We start from the raw sequence: 24,091 nt of genomic DNA, 5'->3' as shown, positions 1-24,091 counted from the left end.
ATCTTCATTCTTTAGCTAACATCACCAAAGTATTTGGTCATAACATTGCAGTTGTTGGGACCTTACCGTGAGCAAATTGGTCGCCACATTTCTCTACATCATAACAATGAATTCCAAAAGTACTCAGTTGACTGTAAAGTTCCGTAAGATTCGCCTTGGCCACAAAAGGCACTATATATGTGCAAGTATCTCTTTCTTTCAAAACCGCACCGTTTATCAGTTCAGGCACTATCTGTGCACTCTATAAATCTTGACTTGTATGGGTTATCTGGGGTTGACCAGGAAGAATGTTCATTCTCCTCAGTGGCAAGTCTATTTCTGCAGGTCCCATCAGTAAGCCAAGCTTGCTGATTAACCATTTGTTTTGGCTTGCAAGACTCCAGCTTAGCTATTGCATTACTCAGCCTGTCGCAGAGGGCTGATGGCATGAAAGGGTAGCAGTAATGGCAGGGTGAAAGGAAACGGGAAAAATATAAAGAAATAACTGAGGGTGTCAAAATGGATGAAATTGGATGCCTGTAACATACTTTATCGGAGTATATTGGTGCAACGGGTAGCGTCCCTGCCTCTGAATTAAATTCACCAGGACTTGATGGCCAAGGAAGGTGTGCTCACAATAAAAATAGAAAATGCTGGAAAAACCCAGGAGGTCTGCAAGCATCTGTGGACAGAAAAACAGAGTTAACGTTTCAAGTCTGTATGACTCTTCTTCAAAGGTGTAAATGACTGAACTTTATGCTCAGTATCAATCTGTAAATCCTTCCAACACATGCCAACGCAGGCAGTAGGAGCAGGAGAGATTCCTGATCAGCCATGTGATGGAAACAATGTTGGAGCCTCTATCATCACTATCCATACCTCCAGACTACAACATACATGCAAACACGCAAGCTGCCACAGGAACTGTGTGAAACGTAACACACCACCGTCAGCTGACTTTAAAACAAACTACCTGGAGAAGTAAACTCATGCTTCCAATCATAGCAACAAAAATATGACAATTAACATGTGCTATAATATGGGTGCAAATTAAGCACTGGATAGAGGCTGGCTGTCCGTCCACAGGGACAGAGGAAATCTCAGCAAATCACAAAATAAATATAGATTCGTATTTAGAGACTTGGCTCATCTTTTCAGAACAGAAATAAATTTGAGGGTGGCACAGTGGTTAGCACTGCTGCCTCGCAGCGCCAGGGACACAGGTTCGCTTCCCGGCTTGGGGCACTGTCTGTGTGGAGTCTGCATGTTCTCCCCGTATCTGTGTGGGTTTCCCTGGGCGCTCTGGTCTCCTCCCACAATCTGAAAGACATGCCAGTTAGGTGCATTGGTCATGCTAAATTCTCCCTCAGTGTACCTGAATAGGTACCAGATTGTAGCAACCAGGGGATCTTCACAGTAACTTCATTGCAATGTTAATGTAAGCTTATTTGTGACACTAATAAATAAACTTTTTATAAATTTACATTCCTAATCACACCATCTGTGGCTCAGCTTAATCCAGTATTGTGTGTGCTTTTTTTTGCCTCCACTGCCTTCCTAAAATTCTACCCCAAATATCGATCATTCTTTACAGGATTCTAGATTAACCTCTACTCTTTTGTTTGGCTTGGCTTACCAGGAGCTAGAGTTCTGGATTAACCTCCAGTGCCATTTAATATTGTCTAACTTTGTGTATGGTCTCCTTCTCAATTCGGAACATAGGAACAGGGGAGGTGATGGCCTAGTGATATTATCGCTAGACTATTAATCCAGAAACTCAGCTAATGTTCTGGGGAGTCGGGTTCAAATCCCACCACGGCAGATGGTGGAATTGCAATTCAATAAAAAATATCTGGAATTAAGAATCTACTGAATACCATGAAACTGTTGCTGATTGTCAGAAAAACCCATCTGGTTCACTAACGTCCTTTAGGGAAGGAAATCTGCTGTCTTTATCTGGTCTGGCCTACATGTGACTCTAGAGCCATGACAATGTGGTTGACTCGCAACTAGGGATGGGCAATAAATGCTGGCCAATCAGCGACGCCCATGTCCCACAAATGAATAAACAAAGGAGTACATCATTTTGCTCCTTAAGTCTTTCCCACAATCAGTGAGATCATGCTGATCTGTGATTAACACCATATGCCCGTATTTGCCCTATATCATTTAGTATCTTTGATTAACAAAAATCTATCAATTTCAGAAATAAAATTTACAATTGATCTCGCATCAGTTTCTGTTTGCGACAGACAATTCCAAACTTCTATGACCCTCTGTGTGTGGAACTGTTCCCTAATTTCACTCCTAAAATGTCTGGCTCTAATCTTTCACAATGCCCCCTTGCCTTAGACTTCCCGACCAGTGGAAATAGTTTATCCCAATTCATCCTATTTGCTCCCCATGATATCTTGAATAAGTTGAATCGAATCGCTCCTTAACCTTCCAGGGAATACAATCCTAGTTTGGGTAATCTCTTTTTGCAAGTTAACCCTTGGAATCCATTCAGATAAATCTATGCTGCACTCCCTCTTAGGTTGATGTACTCTTTCTAAGGTATGGTGCCCTGAAATGCTCACGGTACTCCAGGCTTTGTCTATTCAGGACTTTATAGAGCCAAAGTTTGACCACTACCCCCTTGTATTTGTGCCCTCCAGATATAAAGGCCAGCATTCTAATAGTATATTTGATTACTTTCTGTCCCTGTTCATGAGATTTTAACGATCTATGTACCTGGAACCCGTTCTCCACCCCTCCTCCCCAACCCGGCCCCCCTTCAAGTCTCTTTGGACCTTCTTTGTTCCTAACTTTTAGCATTTAGAAAGTACCCTATTCTATTTTTCATAGGTACAAAGTAAATTTGATTTGATTGTTTTATTATTGTCACATATATAGGGATACAGTGAAAAATATTGTTTCAGCTTGCTATACAGACAAAACATATTGTTCATAGAGTACATAGGGGAGAAGGAAAGGATAGGGTGCAGGATATCGTGTTACAGGTAGGATGAAGTGAAAGATCAGCTTAGTATATTATAGGACAATTCAAAGGTCTGATGACAGCAGGGAAGAAGCTGCTCTTGAGTCTGTTGGTACGTGTTTTCAGACTCTTGTATCTTTATCCCAACGGAAGAAGTTGGAAGAGAGTACGTCTGGTGTGCGTGGGGTCCTCAATTATGCTTACATTTGAAATGATGTTACAATGCTGACTTTCACTAGAATCCCACTTTTCCCCCCGTCTTTCTTCCAGGACTTAAGGCTTGCCTCATGCCTTCTTGTTTCCCAAAACACGGCACAGTTCTCGGGGTGTGATCAGATCAGGTCACTAACTCCAGCTTAAGTTTGGCATCGAACTCCCACTCAATGATCTAGTCTTATAATTAAACATTCTATTTGCCTTGTCCATTGCTAAAGCACAAATATTTGACATATTAACTGTCAAATCTCTGACCAGATCCCTTTCCACGTCATCTTTAGCTATAAGTAGATTGATGGTATCATTCTGATGGCACATGCCATGCATGTGCACACACACATATATATATATTATACACACACATATATACATATGCACACACACATATATACATACTTACACAGAGATATATATTTACACATACAATCAAGAAATTTGTCTCCTTATATTTTGCTTGTAATACTATGCAGTGTAATACAATGCTTTGCAGCGTTTTCCCTCACCAACCAATCACAAGCCACTGCCTCATTACATGGTCATTATTTATGTATGAATTTTGATAATGAGTGCCAGCAAGCTATTTAACTTCAATGAGGGCATCTCAACCAGTGCCAATACTTCCCTCGCCCATCACCTGCACACACTTGCATTTTCAAGCCAGGGGGGTGACATGAGTCTGTGGAAACCGCAATTGATTTCTTTCTCCCTGCTCTTATCCATTGCTGACAAGGCCAAGTCACACTCCTTTCCACATATTTGTAGTCAGAGCTCCTTCTCACTTTGATTCATTGTAGTAACTTATCTATATTTACCAACTGGTATTGCCCAATATTTAACTGTAGTGCGAGTTATCTTATATTTATTTACTGTAGTAGGTTACTGTACATTCAGTTATTATTGTAAGGGATTATTTTCAGCAGAAAATATATACAGATATGTTCAGTGCTACCTCTAAAAATTTCAATCTGGACAAAAACCTAAAATGGCCGAGTCCAAGTCTGCCTGTGACCCTGAACAAAAGGAGTTATCTGGCAGTATTGGGAAATTCAGACCTCATTATCTCTGACGAGCCATTAATAATCTTCAGTGGGCTGCCCAGACCAAATTCAATAAGAGCTGTACATAGGCCATCTGCATTTCATAACCCAGGCTGAACCAGAGGAGTCAGCTGGTCTGCTAAGACAAAGGGCCCCGCAGCCGCCCTTACAAATCTTTCAATGGTTGAGACATCTAACAATTTCAGCGACCCAGATGAGGGATACACATCCCTCGTCAAAGGCAGTTTGGAGAGGCGAGATACATGGGGCTCTGGCTTGTCTTGCTCAACAGCAAAGTCTCAGTCTGCTTTGTTGTCATCTGATGAGCAGCCTCACAGACGGGGTGCTCCGGCCCAGGTTGGATACCTGGCCCCCAACTCCATGGCTTCTGCTAGAAATTCTGCACCATCACCTTTCAGACAGATTCATCTCTGCAATGCTTATCTCATTGTGTGAATAGAACACCACCAGCATTGGTATTCCACTCCCTGACCTCCGTGAAGGAATACCTCATTGGTCTTTGATTCTGGAACCCACGTGAAACAATATTAATTTTCTCTACGATCTCTCTGTACTGTAAATCTTTCTTTTCCCTATCCTTTCACCAAGGAGACAACATTGCAGCCCTCTATCTGCATTTTTAGTTTGTGCAAATAAACTAACCCTTTGAGTTAATCCTATCTCATGTTTGCTGTGGGTTATTAATTGAGAATTAGATTGTACCAAAACCAAGGTGATGAGAAATACACCACCAGTTATAAAGAGGGAAACAAATGAGAACATCTTTCTGTTTACTTACAAGTGGTGAGGGGAGAAATCAGTGCTGTTTAAAATTAACCCCCTCCTGCCCATAGCATTGTACTGAAGGATCCTGCATTTAGCTCCTGGTGTGCATTGTCTTATATCTAGTTGCTATCATGAATTACTCTATGTTTAGCTGTTTAATGAGTTATCCGATGTCTAGTCACTGTAGTGAGTTTATCTATATCTAGAGACTTAACAGGGGTTGGGCATGGCACTCTAGTCAACATTTATCCTTTGTGTAACACCACAAAAACAGATGGTCTAGTTCTTACCACATTGCAATTGGCGGGGGCGGGGGAGGGGGTGGGGCGGGGTGGGGGTGGGGGTGGGGCAGGGGTGGGGTGGGTCATTCTTGTTGTGCATAAATTGGCTGCCCCTACATTACAACAGTAACTACATTTCAAAAGGATTTCATGGGCTGTAGAGTGCTTTGGCACATCCTGTAGAAGAGGAAAGAACTGTATTAATGCAAGTCTCTTTTTTAACTTCTTTATTTAGCTTTTGTAGTGAATTGGTCCATTTCTGATTATTGTAGGGAATTACTCCCAGTGTTGCTGTAGTGAATTTCCTTTACAAATTAGGGTGGCATGGTGGCACAGTGGTTAGCACTGCTGCCCCACAGCACCAGGGACCCAGGTTCGATTCCCGACTTGGGTCACTGTGTGCAGTTTGCACATTCTTCCCCGTGTCTGCGTGGGTTTCCTTCGGGTGCTCCGGTTTCCTCCCACAATTCTATAGACGTGCTGGTTAGATGCACTGGCTATGCTAAATTGTCCCTCCGTGTACCTGAACAGGCGCCAGAGTGTGGCGACTAGGGGATTTTCACAGTAACTTCATTGCAGTGTTAATGTAAGCCTATTTGTGAAACTAATAAACAAACATTAAAACTGTGTGTAGTTATTAAAGTATTCATTGATGCTCCACCTAGTTGTTTTAATGAATTACCTTATATTAGGTTTGAAGAATGTGTTTTCTATGTTCAAGCTGCAGCAGTCTCTTTGATGTGGAGATGCCGGCTTTGGACTGGGGTAAATACAGTAAGAGTTTTAACAACACCAGGTTAAAGTCCAACAGGTTTATTTGGTAGCAAATGCCATTAACTTTCGGAGCGCTGCTCCTTCGTCAGATGGAGTGGATATCTGCTCTCAAACAGGGCATACAGAGACACAAAATCAAGTTACAGAATACTGATTAGAATGCGAATCTCTACAGCCAACCAGGTCTTAAAGATACAATGTGAGTGGAGGGAGCATTAAGCACAGGTTAAAGAGATGTGTATTGTCTCCAGACAGGACAGCCAGTGAGATTCTGCAAGTCCAGGAGGCAAGCTGTGGGGGTTACTGATAGTGTGACGTAAACCCAAGATCCCGGCTTAGGCTGTGATGCGCTATCAATTAGGCAAAAGACTACTTGTGTGCCAATACAACTGTCGGCTTTTATTCATTACAGAACCAGGAGCACATCCCAACAGATAACCGACCCGAACTGAACAAGGGGGAGGAAACAGCCACCTTTATACTAGGTGACAAGGGGAGGAGCCGAGCCGGCAGGGGATGTGTCCAGGCATGACAAACACACAACGGTGGTCCAGGCAGGACAAAGGCACAACTGCAGTCCACCACAGGCTGTCCTCATGTGTGCGGAACTTGGCTATCAGTAACCCCCACAGCTTGCCTCCTGGACTTGCAGAATCTCACTGGCTGTCCTGTCTGGAGACAATACACATCTCTTTAACCTGTGCTTAATGCTCCCTCCACTCACATTGTCTGTATCTTTAAGACCTGGTTGGCTGTAGAGATTCGCATTCTAATCAGTATTCTGTAACTTGATTTTGTGTCTCTGTATGATAACCTGGTGTTGTTAAACTTCTTACTGTATTGCCCTGTTTGAGAGCAGATATCCACTCCATCTGACGAAGGAGCAGTGCTCCGAAAGCTAATGGCATTTGCTACCAAATAAACCTGTTGAACTTTAACCTGGTGTTGTTAAAACTCTTGCAGTCTCTTTGACCAGGATAGCTTTCTCTCTCACACACCTGTACCTGTATCTGCTGTTGGTCCTGGCCGCCGCGGGGCTCTCTGGGGAATGTAGTTCCTCCCTTCGGGATTTGCCTGGGCGCCATGCACATGGGAACTACAACTCCCAGCGTGCCCCGCGGCCGGCGACAAGCCCTTCCGGCGCAGTGGGCTCGGTGGGACGGGGGTCTGCGCAGCGAGCGGCGCCATGGCAACCAGGGCCTTGGGCCTGTAACTCAGGCCTGGAACTCGGGGTTTGGTGCGAGCCTCCGGCTCTGGGAGATCGAAGGCAGGTTGGTCGGGTAGTTATTCCAGTGGAGGAAGGCCTCTTCTCTCTCTGATACCGCAAGAAGCCTCTTGTCCAAGGCCCAGGCCGGACTCCACCTCAGCCGCTTCCTGCCCCCGGGCCAGGCAAACCCAGCATGTTGTCAGCCCCATCCTCTGCAACATAGCGACCAGAAGGTGGGCAATCCTGGTAAGGAAAGAACCTGTGTAACTGTTGTGTTTATAATCCCATCCTCTCAATGCTTCTGAATGGATAACCGTCTGTAAGGTGGTCATTCCCTGTGTTAGGAAACTCTCAGAAACAGTGACTGAGTGGCAAATTGTTCTAGAATCATAGAATCCCTACAGTGCAGAAGGAGGCCATTCGGTCCATCGAGTCAGCACTGACCACAATCCCACCCTGTAACCCCACATATTTACCCTAGCTAGTTAACATACATAGAACAGTACAGGACAGAACAGGCCCTTCGGCCCACGATGTTGTTCTGAGCTTTATCTGAAACCAAGATCAAGCTATCCCACTCCCTATCATCCTGGTGTGCTCCATGTGCCTATCCAATAATCGCTTAAATGTTCCTAAAGTGTCTGACTCCACTATCACTGCAGGCAGTCCATTCCACACCCCAACCACTCTCTGCATAAAGAACCTACCTCTGATATCCTTCCTATATCTCCCACCACGAACCCTATAGTTATGCCCCCTTGTAATAGCTCCATCCACCCAAGGAAATAGTCTTTGAACGTTCACTCTATCTATCCCCTTCATCATTTTATAAACCTCTATTAAGTCTCCCCTCTTCATCATTTTATAAACCTCTATTAAGTCTCCCCTCGGCCTCCTCCGCTCCAGAGAGAACAGCCCTGGCTCCCTCAACCTTTCCTCATAAGACCTACCCTCCAAACCGGGCAGCATCCTGGTAAATCTCCTCTGCACTCTTTCCAGCGCTTCCACATCCTTCTTATAGCGAGATGACCAGAACTGCACACAACATTCCAAATGTGGTCTCACCACATGTCCCCCTGACATTTTATCATAGCCAATCAACCTAAATGTGGAGATGCCGGCATGGGACTGGGGTAAGCACAGTAAGAAGTCTCACAATACCAGGTTAAAGTCCAACGGACTTTAACCTGGTGTATTGAGACTTCTTACCAATCAACCTAACCCATACATCAAAGAACAAAGAACAAAGAACAATACAGCACAGGAACAGGCCCTTCGGCCCTCCAAGCCCGCGCCGCTCCCCGGTCCAGGATTGAATCCTGAATCCAGGATCCCCGCCCAATTTTCCAGCCTATCTACATACCAATATCCTATCCACCGAGCTGTCCCCCACAGCTACGATGCTTTGTTCATTACAACCTATTAACTCACCCCCACCCCCCTATTCCAGACCATGTGATCCCCAGGGAGAGGCGAAAACCCAGAGTGAAAAACCCCAGGGCCAATATGGGGAAAAAAAAAAATCTGGGAAATTCCTCTCCGACCCCCTGAGGCGATCGAAACGAGTCCAGGAGATCACAATGGCCCTGATCGGAAAATGCTTCCCAACCCTAGTCATTTCCACTTCCATGAACACCATATGAATTCCCTGCCCCCGAGACAGGTTCCCAACTATCCGCAGTCTCGCTCTGTACTGGCACCACATCCTAGGAGTGTGGGAGGAAACCCATGCAGACATGGGGAGAAGGTGCAAACTACATACGGATAGTGACCCGAGGCCGGAATTGAACACGGGTCCCTGGTGCTGTGAGGCAGCAGTGCCACTGGGCTGCCCTGTTTGGGTGGAGGGGGGAATGTTGCTGGCACAGTCTGCGAAGTGCTCTTCAAATGTCCCTCTTCAGCAAAACAAAATCATACTTATGAGGCATCTCCCACTACTTCGGCACATCTCAAAGTGCTTTACAGCTGATGAAGTTAGATTTGGAAGTGTGAGACATTTGGAAAGGGCTTCCTTTCTTGTCTGAAAGACGGAGAGCTTCTGCTCAGCCAGTAATACACAAAGTGGTAGTTTAACTTCTTTTCTCTGATCCATAGTGCTTCAACCCAGTACCTTGAGGGTTGATGAGAGTGCTACCAACTGAGCCAAGTTGGTACGACATACCCTTCATTCTTGAACGCACAACGTTTTGATATCTTGCGCCTACCCCCCAGCCCTGCCTGGAACATTCAAGTTCTCAGTGGAAAGTGCCTTATTCAAACTAGTTTTCCACTTAACTCTGCTTCGGTGGGGTGCTTTATACAGTATCCCAGATTGGAATAATTTCCATTGCACAAGTTCAACTGCCCATTTTCAGGTGTGAAGCAGTTTATATTTGCTGTCTAAGAGATAGCTGCTATACGTTTTTACATTTGTTTACAATTTCTTTCTGCTTTATTTGATTTATTATTGTCACATAGAACATAGAAAGCCACAGCACAAACAGGCCCTTCGGCCCACAAGTTGCGCCGATCATATCCCTACCTCTAGGCCTATCTATAGCCCTCAATCCCATTAAATCCCATGTACTCATCCAGAAGTCTCTTAAAAGACCCCAACGAGTTTGCCTCCACCACCACCGACGTCAGCCGATTCCACTCACCCACCACCCTCTGAGTGAAAAACTTACCCCTGACATCTCCTCTGTACCTACCCCCCAGCACCTTAAACCTGTGTCCTCTCGTAGCAACCATTTCAGCCCTTGGAAATAGCCTCTGAGAGTCTACCCTATCCAGACCTCTCAACATCTTGTAAACCTCTATCAGGTCACCTCTCATCCTTCGTCTCTCCAGGGAGAAGAGACCAAGCTCCCTCAACCTATCCTCATAAGGCATGCCCCCCAATCCAGGCAACATCCTTGTAAATCTCCTCTGCACCCTTTCAATGGCTTCAACATCTTTCCTGTAATGAGGTGACCAGAACTGCGCGCAGTACTCCAAGTGGGGTCTAACCAGGGTCCTATAAAGCTGCAGCATTATCTCCCGACTCCTAAACTCAATACCTCGATTAATGAAGGCTAGTACGCCGTACGCCTTCTTGACCGCATCCTCCACCTGCGAGGCCGATTTAAGAGTCCTATGGACCCGGACCCCAAGGTCCTTCTGATCCTCTACACTGCTAAGAATGGTACCCTTCATATTATACTGCTGCTTCATCCCATTGGATCTGCCAAAATGGATCACTACACACTTATCCGGGTTGAAGTCCATCTGCCACTTCTCCGCCCAGTCTTGCATTCTATCTATGTCTCGCTGCAACTTCTGACATCCCTCCAAACTATCCACAACACCACCTACCTTGGTGTCGTCAGCAAACTTACCAACCCATCCCTCCACTTCCTCATCCAGGTCATTTATGAAAATGACAAACAGCAAGGGTCCCAGAACAGATCCCTGGGGCACTCCACTGGTCACTGACCTCCATGCAGAGAAAGACCCCTCCACAGCCACTCTCTGCCTTCTGCAGGCAAGCCAGTTCTGGATCCACAAGGCAACAGCCCCTTGGATCCCATGCCCTCTCACTTTCTCAAGAAGTCTTGCATGGGGGACCTTATCGAACGCCTTGCTGAAGTCCATATAGACCACATCCACCGCTCTTCCTTCGTCAATGTGTTTGGTCACATTTTCAAAGAACTCAACCAGGCTCGTAAGGCACGACCTGCCCTTGACAAAGCCGTGCTGACTACTTTTGATCATACTAAACTTCTCTAGATGATCATAAATCCTGTCTCTCAGGATCCTCTCCATCAACTTACCAACCACTGAGGTTAGACTCACCGGTCGGTAATTTCCCGGGCTGTCCCTGTTCCCTTTCTTGAATATAGGGACCACATCTGCAATCCTCCAATCCTCCGGGACCTCTCCCGTCTCCATCGACGATGCAAAGATCATCGCCAAAGGCTCCGCAATCTCCTCCCTCGCCTCCCACAGTAACCTGGGGTACATCCCATCCGGTCCCGGCGACTTACCAACCCTTGATGCCATTCAATAGTTCCAACACATCCTCTTTCTTTATGTCCACATGCTCGATCCTTTCTGTACATGTATTAGTACACAGTGAAAAGTATTGTTTCTTGCGCGCTATACAGACAAAGCATATCGAACACAGAGAAGGAAAGGAGAGGGTGCAGAATGTAGTGTTATAGTCATAGCTAGGGTATTGAGAAAGATCAACTTAATACAAGATAGGTCCATTCAAAAGTCTGATGGCAGCAGGGAAGAAGGTGTTCTTGAGTCGGTTGGTACGTGACCTGAGACTTTTGTATCTTTTTCCTGACGGAAGAAGGTGGAAGCGAGCATGTCCGGGGTGCGTGGAATTGTTTCTTTTTGCCTTTCCAACTTGCTGTCGTACTGACTTCCACATAACGGAAAGGTACAGATTGTTGCTGAGTTGTCTGATCCCAGCTTGGTTGGTGATGGGGATGACAGGTCTAGCCTTTGTGACCCTGAGTGGGCTAGAGGGCTATTTAATTGAGTATGGCATCAAGGAACCCTAACAAAAATTGAGTCAATTGGATCAGGAGGAAGTTGGTTGTGGTTGTTGGAGGTTAATCATCTCAGCTCCAGGACATCACTGAAGGAGTTCCTCAGGGTAGTGTCCTGGGCCCAGGCATCTTCAGCTGTTTCATTAGTGACCTCCCTTCCATCAAGAGGTCAGAAGTACGGATATTCGCAGTTGACTATGCAATGTTCAGTACAATTCAAGACTCCTCAGATACTGGAGCAGCTCATGTCCAAATGCAGCGAGACCTCAACAATACCCGCAGGCTTGGGCTGACAAGTGGCAAGTAACGTTCATGAGACACAAGTGCCAGGCAATGACCATCTCCAGCAAGAGAGAGTCTAGCCATCGTCCCTTGACATTCAATGGCATTATCTTGGCTGAATCTCCCACTATCAACATCCTGGGGGTCGCCATTGGCCTGAAACTGAACTGGACTAACCATATAAATACAGTGTCTACCACAGCAAGTAACTCACCTTCTGACTCCCCAAAGCCTGTCCACTATCTACAATGTGGAAATGCCGGCTACAAGTCAGGAGTGTAATGGAATTCTCTCCATTTGGCTGGATGAGTGCAGCTCCAACAACACTTAAGAAGCTCGATGCTATGGAGGAGGCAGTGACATAATGGTGTTTTCACTGGACTAATAATCCAGAGACCCTGTGCAATGCCCTGGGGATACGGGTTTGAATCCCACCATGGCACATGGTAAAATTTGATTTCAATAAAAATCTGAAATTACATTTAATGATAACTATGGAACCATTGTCGATTGTTGTAAAAACCCATCAGGTTCACTATTGTCCTTATGGAAGGAAATCTGCTGTCCTTACCTAGTTTGGTCTACATGTGACTCCATGGAAATGTATCGTCGTTCCCACATTAATCAGGAGAGGGGCAAGGAGAAAGAACATTTTAGGGAAATAAATCTCCTCTTTAGACAATGGGTTCAATCCACTCCAGAACTAAGTTGTGTAAGTATGGCAACACTATAGTGCAGTACTGAAGGAGTGCTGTATTACCAGAGGTCCTGTCTTTTCAAGGGATGTTAAATCAAGGCTCCACTGCCCCTGTGGTTAAGGTAGATATTAAAGATCCCATCAAAGATGACCAGGGAGTTATTCTCTTATGCTAACCAAAATCCCCTCCCTCAACAGCCGCCACCAGAATAAATTAACCTATTCATCTTACTTGCTATATGTAAAGTCACTGATATATTTGCCTGCATAATAACAATAATTAATCGCATCAATAGTAATTAATTGGTTATGAATTTGTGATGCCCTGATTGTGATAAAGCACTATAAATGAACATCTATTTCTCTTTCAACCTTCCTTCCACAACACTACTCCTTTGTAGACAACCTGCTCATGCTTGAGAACTGAAGTACAGAGTCTGGTTACACTGTGTACGTACAGTGTGGAGCAGTAACCCGCTGTACCATTGCGTGTAAAACCTTGAGAAGTCAGAGAAGATGTACTTTGGCGATGCCAGCCTTGGGAATTGTCTTTAGAAACATTGATGCCTTTTTGTTTGTTTCTGGCCTGTCCGAACTCATTAAACAATGCAAAGCCATAGTGATTACGGGGTTAGAAATGTATGCCGGAGTGAAAGTTGATCCTGACTAGCTTCCCCTATTAACTGATCATAGAGCAACATTGGCACAAAGTCCGAAGAAATATTTGAGTGGGCATGAAAAAGTAGCAAATCGGGAAAATGGGCTGAAAGTAGTGACATTCTAAATTTACATTGGCCTGCTATGTAGCAATACACCAGTAGAAGTGTAATTGATGCAATTGCCCTTTGACTGTGTGCCAACCTCATTCAAAGAGGAAGTTGATATTATTGGCCTTTTGGCGCAACTTGTCTATCCAGATGTTATTCTCTGTTCAAGCCTCCGCCCACTTTCTTTCACCTAACCTTATTAACTTGTATTCTTTCTCCCTCAAATACTTGCTTCTCAAATGCATCTATAGCATTGACCTTGGATATGCCTTGTACTAGCTAACATGTTGCACATTTCTAGGAAGATTTTCCAATTGTTATTTGCATATTGTAGAATTCCTACAGTGCAGAAGGAGGCCATCAAGTCTGCACCCACTCTGACAGAGTATTTTACCCCAGGTCCACCACCCTGCCCTATCCTGTAACCCCACACATTTACCATGGCTAATCTATCTAACCTACTCATCTTGGGGCACTAAGAGGCAATTTAGCGCGGCTGATCCACCTCCCCTGCACACCTTTGGATTGGGGGAGGGAACTGGAGCACACAGGGCGAAAGTGCAAACTTCTTGTAGACGTTCACCGAAGGCAGACCTGGGTCACTGGTGCTGTGAGACAGCAGTGCTAACTACGGTGCCACCAAGCCACATGTGTGGGATATTAATTAAATCAGTAATGAAACAGTAAGAGTGCAGTGTTTTTTTTTCAACCTGTCAGTGTTAACTTTCCATGTTCATTTGAATTTTGGTTCTCGTTCCTGGTGCTTTGCAATGGAGAACTGAAAGCAGTTTTTATGCTTTTCATGATCTCAGTACATTGCAGAATGCTTCAGATATAACGAAGTGCTTTTGCAGCATAATCACTTGTAATTAAAGAAGGAAGAACTTGCATTTATATGGCACCTTTCATGATTTCAGGGCATGTCTTGCATCCAGTGTAGTACGGTACTTCAAAATTTCAGTTTTATCAGAAATGCCAACTTCCTAATAGGAAGATCCCACAACAGCAATGTGATAACCAGATAATTCTAGTAGTGCTGTTGATTTGAGGGATAGATAATGGCCAGGACACCAGGGATAACTCCTCTCCTCCTCTTCAAAATAATGCCATGGGCTCTTGGCTGAAGTTTTTAGTTTATTTATTAGTGTCACAAGTAGACTTGCATTAACACTGCAATGAAGTACCTGTGAAAATCCCCTAATCGCCACATTCTGACGCCTGTTTGGGTACATTGAGGGAGAATTTAGCATGGCCAATGCACCTAACCAGCATGTCTTTTTGATTTATAGAATTATTTCAGAATCCCTACAGTGCCGAAGGAGGCCATTTGGCCCATCGAGTCTGCACCGACAACATCCCACTTAGACCCTATCCCCTTAACCCCATGCATTTACCCGAGCTTGTCCCCCTGACACTAAGGGGAAATTTAGCTTGGCCAGTCCACCTAAACCGCACAACTTTGGACTATGGGAGGAAACCGGAGCACCCGGAGGAAACCCATGCAGACACGAGGAGAACGTGTAAACTCCACACAGACAGTGACCCAAGCTGGGAATTGAACCCAGGTCCCTGGTACTGTGAGGCAGCAGTGCTAACCACTGTGCCACTATGCGTGCATGTGCGTGTTCCCACGTTCCCTCTATGTGGCTTGGCTTCAGTTTAACTTCTGAAAAAAGGCACCTTCGACAGTGCAGCATTTCCTCTATACTGCACTGGAAATCATAGAAACCCTACAGAGCAGAAGGAGGCCATTCGGCCCATCGAGTCTGCACCGACCACAATCCCACCCAGGCCCTGCCCCCACATATTTACCCGCTAATCCCGCTAACCTACGCATCTCAGAACTCTAAGGGGCAATTTTTAACCTGGCCAATCAACCTAACCCGCACATCTTTGGACTGTGGGAGGAAACCGGAGCACCCGGAGGAAACCCACGCAGACACGAGGAGAATGTGCAAACTCCACACAGACAGTGACCCGAGCCGGGAATTGAACCCGGGACCCTGGAGCTGTGAAGCAGCAGTGCTAACCACTGTGCTACCGTGCCGTACCGTGGACTGTCAGCTCCGATTTTTGTGCTGAAGCTCGAGATTGGAACTTGAACCTAACGTCTTGGTGACTCAGACTGCCAGACAAATAAGCATGCCAGCCAATTTGTGTACTGCCTATAATTATTTTAACCTTTGTCCTTGTGTTAAAATTGCTACTGCCAATTACAAGAACATAATTTTTGTTCCTGTTTCTTTTCATCCTTCCCCTATGGATCAATGACTTTTGCCGACTACACATTCTCCACAAGCTTAATTTAACTGCTATTGGGGGAAATGATCTCGGTAACAACTGGTACCCATGTTCGTTTTGTAACATTTATTTAAATTGTCTTCCTGCAGGCATTCTGCCCCTTGAATAGCAGGCAGAATGGAGGAGAAGAAACTGAAGCGCAGGAGTCCCAAGAGCTCGACACATCAACATGCTCCCCCAGTGAGCAACAAGAAAAGCACGGCTCCCAGTAAGAGTGTGGGCTTGAACACTGGCTCGCAGACTGCTGCTCCAAAACAAAAGCTGAAAAGGTATAATATATATATTTTTCTTAAAATCATTTTTGCAATGTGGACATTGCTGACAAGGCTGGCATTTAATACCCATCCCTACTTGTCCTTGAGATGGTGGTGGTAGTGGGCTTTCTTCTGTAACATCCAATATCTAACTAGCTCAGAAATGGTTAGAAGTGCGGGTCTGGAATCGCAGATGGGCCAGGCTGAGTAAGGTCCTCAGATTTCCTTCCCGAAACGATGTGAATCTTATTCATCCATTTCATTTATACATTGTAAAGTTTTGTAGCAGTTGCTGAAGTATATCCTATCAAAAATAATATTTTGATCTGCCTTTATATTTTAATTTTATATATATTGTCCCTCGTTGAGTTGAGTGAGGGGAAATGGAACACTTTTCTTTCTTGTCCCACCCCGCCTCCCACCAACGTTTGAACATCAAGCTCCCAGATGAGGTATAAGACCAGACAAATTCAACTAAAGTGCCCTAAAAGCTACTAACATTTCAGAAGGCCTCACTTTGGAGCAGCAGCGTAAAATCTCATGCCATCAACTTCTTTCAAAGTGAGTGCCTGTTTCTAGGACATACACAGTAAGGAGTCTAACAACACCAGGTTAAAGTCCAGCAGGTTTATTTGGTACCAAACGCCACTAGCTTTCGGAGTGCTGCTCCTTCGTCCGATGGAGTGGAAATCTGCTCTCAAACAGGGCACAGAGACACAAAATCAAGTTACAGAATACTGATTAGAATGCGAATTTCTACAGCCAACCAGGTCGTAAAGATACAGACAATGTGAGTGGAGGGAGCATTAAGCACAGGTTAAAGAGATGTGTATTGTCTCCAGACAGGACAGCCAGTGAGATTCTGCAAGTCCAGCAGGCAAGCTGTGGGGGTTACTGATAGTGTGACATAAACCCAACATCCCGGTTTAGGCCGTCCTCATGTGTGCGGAATTTGGCTATCAGTTTCTGCTCAGCGACTCTGCGCTGTCGTGTGTCGTGAAGGCTGCCTTGGAGAACGCTTACCCGAAGATCAGAGGCTGAATGCCCGTGACCGCTGAAGTGCTCCCCCACAGGAAGAGAACAGTCTTGCCTGGTGATTGTCGAGCGGTGTTCATTCATCCGTTGTCATAGTGTCTGCATGGTTTCCCCAATGTATCATGCCTCGGGACATCCTTTCCCGCAGCGTATCAGGTAGACAACGTTGGCCGAGTTGCAATAGTAGGTACCGTGTACCTGGTAGATGGTGTTCTCACGTGAGATGATGGCATCCGTGTTGATGATCAGTGATTGTTTGCCATGAGTCCAAAGGAAGAAAATGTCATCGATGTATCTAGTGTATAGCATTGGTTGAAGGTCCTGTGCGGTGAAGAAGTCTTGTTCAAACCTGTGCGTGAAGATGTTGGCATATTGAGGTGTGAATTTGGTCCCCATGGCTGTTCCGTGTGTCTGGATGAAGGACTGGTTGTTGAAGGTGAAGCCATTGTGGTCCAGGATGAAGCGGATGAGTTGTAAAATTGCATCTGGAAACTGGCAGTTGTCGGCGTTGAGTCCTGAGGCAGTTGCAGAAATGCCATCATCGTGGGGGATGCTGGTGTAGAGTGCTGAGACATCCATTGTGACGAGGAGTGCTCCTGATTCAACTGCTCCATGTGTGCTGAGTTTCTGTAGGAAGTCCGTCGTGTCGCGACAAAAGCTGGGGGTTCTTTGTACAATGGGTTTCGAATGCCCTCGACATAGCCGGAGAGGTTCTCACACAGGGTCCCATTGCCCGATACAATGGGATGGCCGGGTGTGTTTGCCTTGTGTATCTTTGGGAGGCAGTAGAGATCTCCAACCCGGGGAGTATGTGGGATGAGAGCACGGAGGGTGTTCTGAAGGTCCGGATCAAAGGTCTTGATTAGAGTGTTGAGTTGACTGGTATGTTCTTTGGTCGGATCTGCGGGTAACTGTCTGTAGTGTTCCTCATTGTTCAGTTGTCGGTACACTTCTTTGCAGTAATCCGTTCTGTTCAGTATGACGATGGCCCCTCCTTTGTCTGCTGGTTTGATGACAATGTTGCGGTTGGTCTTGAGAGCGTGGATGGCGTTGCGTTGTGCTTGGGTGATGTTTGGGGCTGTCTTGTGAGTGCAGCTGATGAATTTGGTGTTGGTGCACCTCCTGATGGCTTGGGCATACATGTCAAGTCGAGGGCAGCGGCCTTCCGGTGGGGTATCTAGGACATACAACCAGAACAGTACAATGCAGGTTTTGCTGAGGCTGTACAGTGCATTGGTCATGCTGTATTTAAACATTGCATCAAGTCTGTTGATCCCTACACAAGACTTATGAGAACATTGGACAGGGCACATGAAAGATCGAGAGTGTGTAAAATGTGAGTGAGATTGCTAATTTGTGCTCAGTCACAGGCAGCTTTGTGCAAGTTAGGAATCGCATTGAGGAGCTTATAAGACTAACCGAAGGAGAGGAAAGACTTGCATGGTCTCGATCTGACCTGATTATAAGCCAAATCCCAGCTTGAAAGACAGTTCTCACTCGCAATGCCACCTGATCTTGTAGGCTGATCTCAACAAGTTTTCCGTAACTGAAACTATTCAGTTTACAACATTGGAAGAATTTATGGCTGCTGCTGCTTTCGATGTATTTGTTCGATGGATCCTACTGAATGGCACACTTTGAGCTTGTGACAAAAAATGTATCAGCAGGGATTTGGAGGTTTTCCAATGTAAAGTTGAAGGAATGCAGACTGGGCTCATTTTTCTTTTAAATGAAGCACAGTATGTCAGTGACATCAGTTGCAGTTTTGGGTTGTCTTCAGGATTTGAAAAAAGCCTAATTGTGGGTCTGTGGAGCTTTTGTACAGTTCAATAATAAACGTCATTCAGAACTGTTCTCTGTCTGGCCACAGTATTTTGAGCTGTACAACATTGCTATTGAAGAGCTAGTTTCCATCATATGCTGAGAAGATCTTCGGGAGAATCTAGAACGAGGGGACACAGTTTTTCTACAAATGGGATCTCCCATTTAAGACTGAGATCAGGAGTAATTTCCTTCTGAGTGTTAATCTTTGGAATTCCCAGAGAACAGTGGAATCTAGGTTCTTGAAAGTATTCAAGACTGAGTTAGACAGATTTTTGAAGGGAGTCAAAGTTTTATGGGGGGGCAGGCAGAAAAGTCGAATTGAGACCACAATATGATCAGCCATGATTCCGTTCAGGTAAGTGGCAGCAGGTGTAGAGAGGACATGAGGGAGAACTTTTTTACGCAGAGGGTGGTGGGTGTCTAGAATTCACCTCCTGAGTTGGGTGGTGGAGGGAGCGATCCCAAACCCTTTTAAAGTACCTGGATTTGAACCTTAAGTGCTGCAAGCTACAGGGCTATGGGCCAGGTGCAGGAAGGTGGGATTAGAAAGGACACCTGGGTGTTTTTGGGCTGGCATGGACAAGATGGGCTGAATGGCATCCTTCTGTGCTGTAACTTTTCAATGATGGTTCAATGATCTTATTGAATGGTGGAGCAGGACCAATAGCTGAATGGCCCACTCCAGTTTTACTTTTGTATGATCATTGGCATCAGCATGTTGAGCCTGGGTTACAATGTCTCATCTCTATTCCATATGTTATCTTGAGAAATGCACCATTTCTAAGTTCATCAATAGTATGGGACAGTGTTGGGACATGGATTTGTTCTGAGATTTCCTACGTCTGGAGTTCTTGTTTCTTTTGGTGGTGGTAAGAGAGGAGATAGTGAGAGAACATGGGGATAGGAGTAGACCTTCCAGTCCCTCGAGCATGTTCTTCCATTCAGTTACAATTTTTTTCTTTATTCTTTCATGGGACATGGGTGCCACTGGCAAGGCCAGCATTTGTCGCCCACCCCAAATTGTCCTTGAAATGAATGGCTTCCTAGGTCATTGCAGAAGGCAGGTAAGAATCAGCCACATTGCTGTGGGTCTGGAGCATGTAGACCAGATTTCCTTCCTTAACGTTCGGCTTTTGCAACAAATGTTAATTGTTGTCACGTTCTAGCTTTTTAACTCCAGATTTATTAATTGAATTTAAATTGTATTGGCTGCTATGGTGTGATTTGAACCCATGTCCTCGGAGCTCTGGACTGCTAGTCTTATGACATTATAGAATCCCTACAGTGCAGAAGGAGGCCATTCAGCCCATTGAGTCTGCACCAGCTACAATCCCACCCAGGCCCTATTCCCGTAACCCCACATATTTCCCCTGCTAATCCCCCTGACACGAGTGTCAATTTAGCATGGCCAATCCACCTAACCTGCACATCTTTGGAGTATGGGAGGAAACCGGAGCGCCCGGAGGAAACCCACGCAGACACGGGGAGAATGTGCAGATTCCACACAGATGGTAACCCGAGGCCGGAATTGAATCGCCATGCCCCTGATTTCCATCATGTTATGGGGAAAAAGCAGGAGGAATGGGACTAACTTTCAAAGAATCAGCATGTGTACAATGGATCAGATTTGTGTCGAATCATAGAATCATACAGTGCAGAAGGAGGCCTTTCGGTCCATTGAGTTTGCTATGACCACAATCTCACTCGGGCCCTATCCCCATAACCCCAAGCATTCACCTTAGCTAGTGTCCCTGACACTATGGGGCAATTTAGCACGGCCAAGCAACCTAACCCACACATCTTTGGACTGTGGGCGGAAACTGGAGCACCCGGAGGAAACCCACGCAGACACGGGGAGAACGTGCAAACTCCACACACTGACCCAAGCTGGGAATCGAACCCGGGTCCCTGGCGCTGTGAGGCAGCAGCGCTAACCATTGTGTCACCGTGCTGCCCCATTCATTCTATGAAAATATTGAATCCACTTTTGCAATCTGTGATTGCTAATTGTGTTTTTTTTTAAAGAGACAAACTGGATGATTATTTGTGTGGAATGGATTTATAGAGGAGCAGGAGTGAGATTCAACACATGAATTCCACTGAGCGCAGGAACTGTACGAGGCATTCGACAGTAATCATGCAAATGCTGCAAATGCTTCAAAACGTTGAAAGTTCTGATGTTAAATTTTGAAAAGACAAGTGCTGTTAGTAGTTTGGCTTGAGCATCTGCTTATCTTCATTGTGTGGGCAGGAGGAACTTTCCAATTAGAGTTATCCATCCTATGTAGTGCAATCAAAATGCCAGAATCAACAACATCGTCCACTGATTGGATCATTTAAATTTAAAAAGGCATTGCCAGCTTTAGGTGCTGGAATCCGCCCAGCCTGGCAGGAGGCTCTCATTAGCCCGTCTCCCTCTTGTGGCAGGATACCAGTGTTGTAGCTTCCTGTTCTTTTCCCCAAGATTGACACCCATTTACTAAAGGTGCAGGTCCAAGAAGACAGAAGTCATTTTAGAGTTGTGTGTAATATTTAATCCTTTCGCATCAGACGAACCTAAGAGGTCTACGTGATTGTCCATTTTTAAAAAGAAACTCAAGTCTATTTGTGTCGTGATCTCTTTATCCAGGCAGATGAGCAGATTGAAAATAGTGAAAGCTCTTTCAAGCCATTTCTATATCATCCTTATTTTATGCTGGTGCCTTGAAAGTATGAGCTGAGATGGTGATTGCTATTTAACCATATTGCTTCCAAGCTGGGTCTAGTCCTGTCTTTGTTCGACACGCACACATCTCCCTTTCTATATCTGTCTGTATTAAACACTTTGGCTACTGGTGGCAACTTGCCTCAGTGGCCTGCTGGAGCTCTGTTACAGATCATGCTTCTTGATTTTCACAGTAACTTCATTGCAGTGTTAATATAAGCCTACATGTGACACTAATCATTGAATCCCTACAGTGCAGAAGGAGGCCATTTGGCCCATTGAGTCTGCACCGACCACAATCCCACCCAAGTCCTATCCCTATAAAGCCATGTATTTGCCTTGCTAGTCCCCCTGACACGAAGGGGCAATTTATTGTGGCCAATCTATCCAACCTGGACATCTTTGGACTGTGGGAGGAAACCAGAGCACCCGGAGGAAACCCACCCAGACACGAGGAGAATGTGCAAACTCCACACAGACAGTGACCCAAGTCGGGAATTGAACCCGGGTCCCTGATAATGATAAATAAATAACTCTGAGTTTGGAGACACCCATTTAAGCTACATTTGCTGTTATTGCCATTAATGTTGGATTAAGTTTTCTAGTTAAACTATTAAAAACTATTAGTAAACCAATAATGCTTATTTCTACCACTCCCATCAAAAAAGGTTGCATGTTTTGTTTAGTCATTAGCATCAAGTGCTTCCACCCTCACCCCATTCTCTAAGTCCTCGTGCATTGTTTTAAAGTTTGCCCCCAACCCCTTATTTACTGCTACACCTGAGTCCCAGTGTGTTATTTCCAGTTGTGTTCCCTACCCACTGCCCTTCTTGCGTACCTGAATCCATTTTGCCCCTGCTCTTCAGCTAAGAGTGTGAAGCTGAGACCAGTTTTCATCCCAGTTTTGCTTTTTTCAGAAAGAAAAATAAACCAGCAAAGCTGGTGCAACTGCAAAGTCTGCTCGACGAATTTGCAAATAATCAAAAATAAACACCAAAACTCCTAGGAATATCAAAGCGGTTTTTGCCAGAAGAAGGGATATTCATCTGGGTTCTGCCTCGTGCTTTAACTAGATCTCTGGAATTTGCCTGAAGGTTCAGTGGGGTAAGTGCAATGCCTGGTTTGGTGCTGACCAGAATAGACCCTTTTCCAGATTTCCCTAACCTCCCTTATGCTGACCGAGCCCCCCCCCCCATCTCCTTTTAACAAGCTTCACCCTGCATGATGGTAGAGGCAGTGCAATTGGCCTCAGTTTCCCCAGGCACAGGATTGGGGGACCTGGGTGGGAGCGAGGGGGGAGAAATCAAATGGTGCTCCCGCCTTTCATTAATATCAGCTGGTGGTTGCATGTCACTGGGCATTGAATGAAGAGAGGATCAGACTAAGCTGTGATTTCCTGCTTCCTATCTCCCCCTCCCCCACCACCTCTTGATGAAACTTGACGGTTTGGGCAAATGGCGGCTGTGTGACTGTACAGCAGTTAGATGACTGATTTAGTGTGTTGTAATTGGCTATAAAAGTCTACATTTATGAGGTGCTGAGCTTCAGAGTATTATTAATGGGCTAATAAACCTGTTGTATTAGGCAATGGTGGAACCTTAAAAGAAACAAAATTCTGCGAGTCCTGGAATTCTGAAATCAAAACAGAAAGTGCTGGAAAGAGAAACAGAGATAACGTTTCAGGCCTTTCATCAGAACTGGAAGAAGTTAGTGATGTAACACTTTTCAAGTAAGTGAAGGGGCAGAGAAAAGGTGGGGTTTAATGGGCAAGAAAGAACTAAAGGGAAATTCTGTCATAGGATCGAAAAACAGGAGTGATTAAATGACAAAATATTGTTAAGAAGAGAGACATTTTGCTGAAGCTTTGCATCTTTCACTGATCAGGACAAATGCAAAAATTTCAAACAATCACGTTTACACTACAGGAGAAAAGGGTGCCGATTGGTAATTGGCTGAGGCGCTGACATGGAGAACAAGCCTTGTGCTTCTTTTTGAATTACCCAGAAACTTGCGGAGCCTATAGCTCCCCATTGCTTTCTCCATGGCAGCACCTCAGCCAATCAGAGTCGACTCGCCAACCAATCAACACCTTCCTTCGCCTGTCGTGAAAATCGGTGTGATTGTTTGAAATTTGGTATTCTTATGTTTGTCCTGATAAATGCAAGATAAAAAACTTCGACAACATCTCTCTCTTTTCAGCTGGATTCAAGTTCTGTGATACCAAGCGACCGTTTAAATGACGAAAGGGACGATGGGCACAAGCGAAAAGGGATGGCAATGGAAGAGGTTAAAGAAACCAAAAGTGAGTCTAAACGTCAACAGGCGAACCATTACCGGCATCTGCTGTCTGAGAAAATGGAGTGCTGACTGTGAGCTCAAGTTATTAAAATCCAATGCTGAGTTCAGAAGACTGATCGGAAGACGAGGAGTAATTTTGTGTAGGGGAG

The 24,091-nt window shown here is 45.2% G+C and overlaps 1 protein-coding gene across 2 annotated transcripts in view; it reads left to right on the top strand.

Annotated features, from left to right (window-relative positions):
- Positions 1–7,170: 7,170 nt before the first annotated feature.
- The window catches only part of ccdc28a (coiled-coil domain containing 28A), a 31,044-nt gene continuing 14,123 nt past the window's right edge, over positions 7,171–24,091 (top strand). The window contains exons 1-2 of one of the 2 annotated variants that reach the window (XM_078229432.1): positions 7,171–7,506; positions 15,917–16,096. In XM_078229432.1, the coding sequence (XP_078085558.1) occupies positions 15,945–16,096 (152 nt within the window). In that variant the 5' untranslated portion in view covers positions 7,171–7,506; positions 15,917–15,944. The remainder of the gene's footprint in view (positions 7,507–15,916; positions 16,097–24,091) is intronic. The other variant, XM_078229433.1, reaches the window with a different exon arrangement.

This window comes from Mustelus asterias, chromosome 15, assembly GCF_964213995.1.
Source record: "Mustelus asterias chromosome 15, sMusAst1.hap1.1, whole genome shotgun sequence".
NCBI lineage: Eukaryota > Metazoa > Chordata > Chondrichthyes > Carcharhiniformes > Triakidae > Mustelus > Mustelus asterias.
Note: the sequence above shows the minus strand (reverse complement) of the source record. Positions and strands in the feature narration are given on the sequence as shown.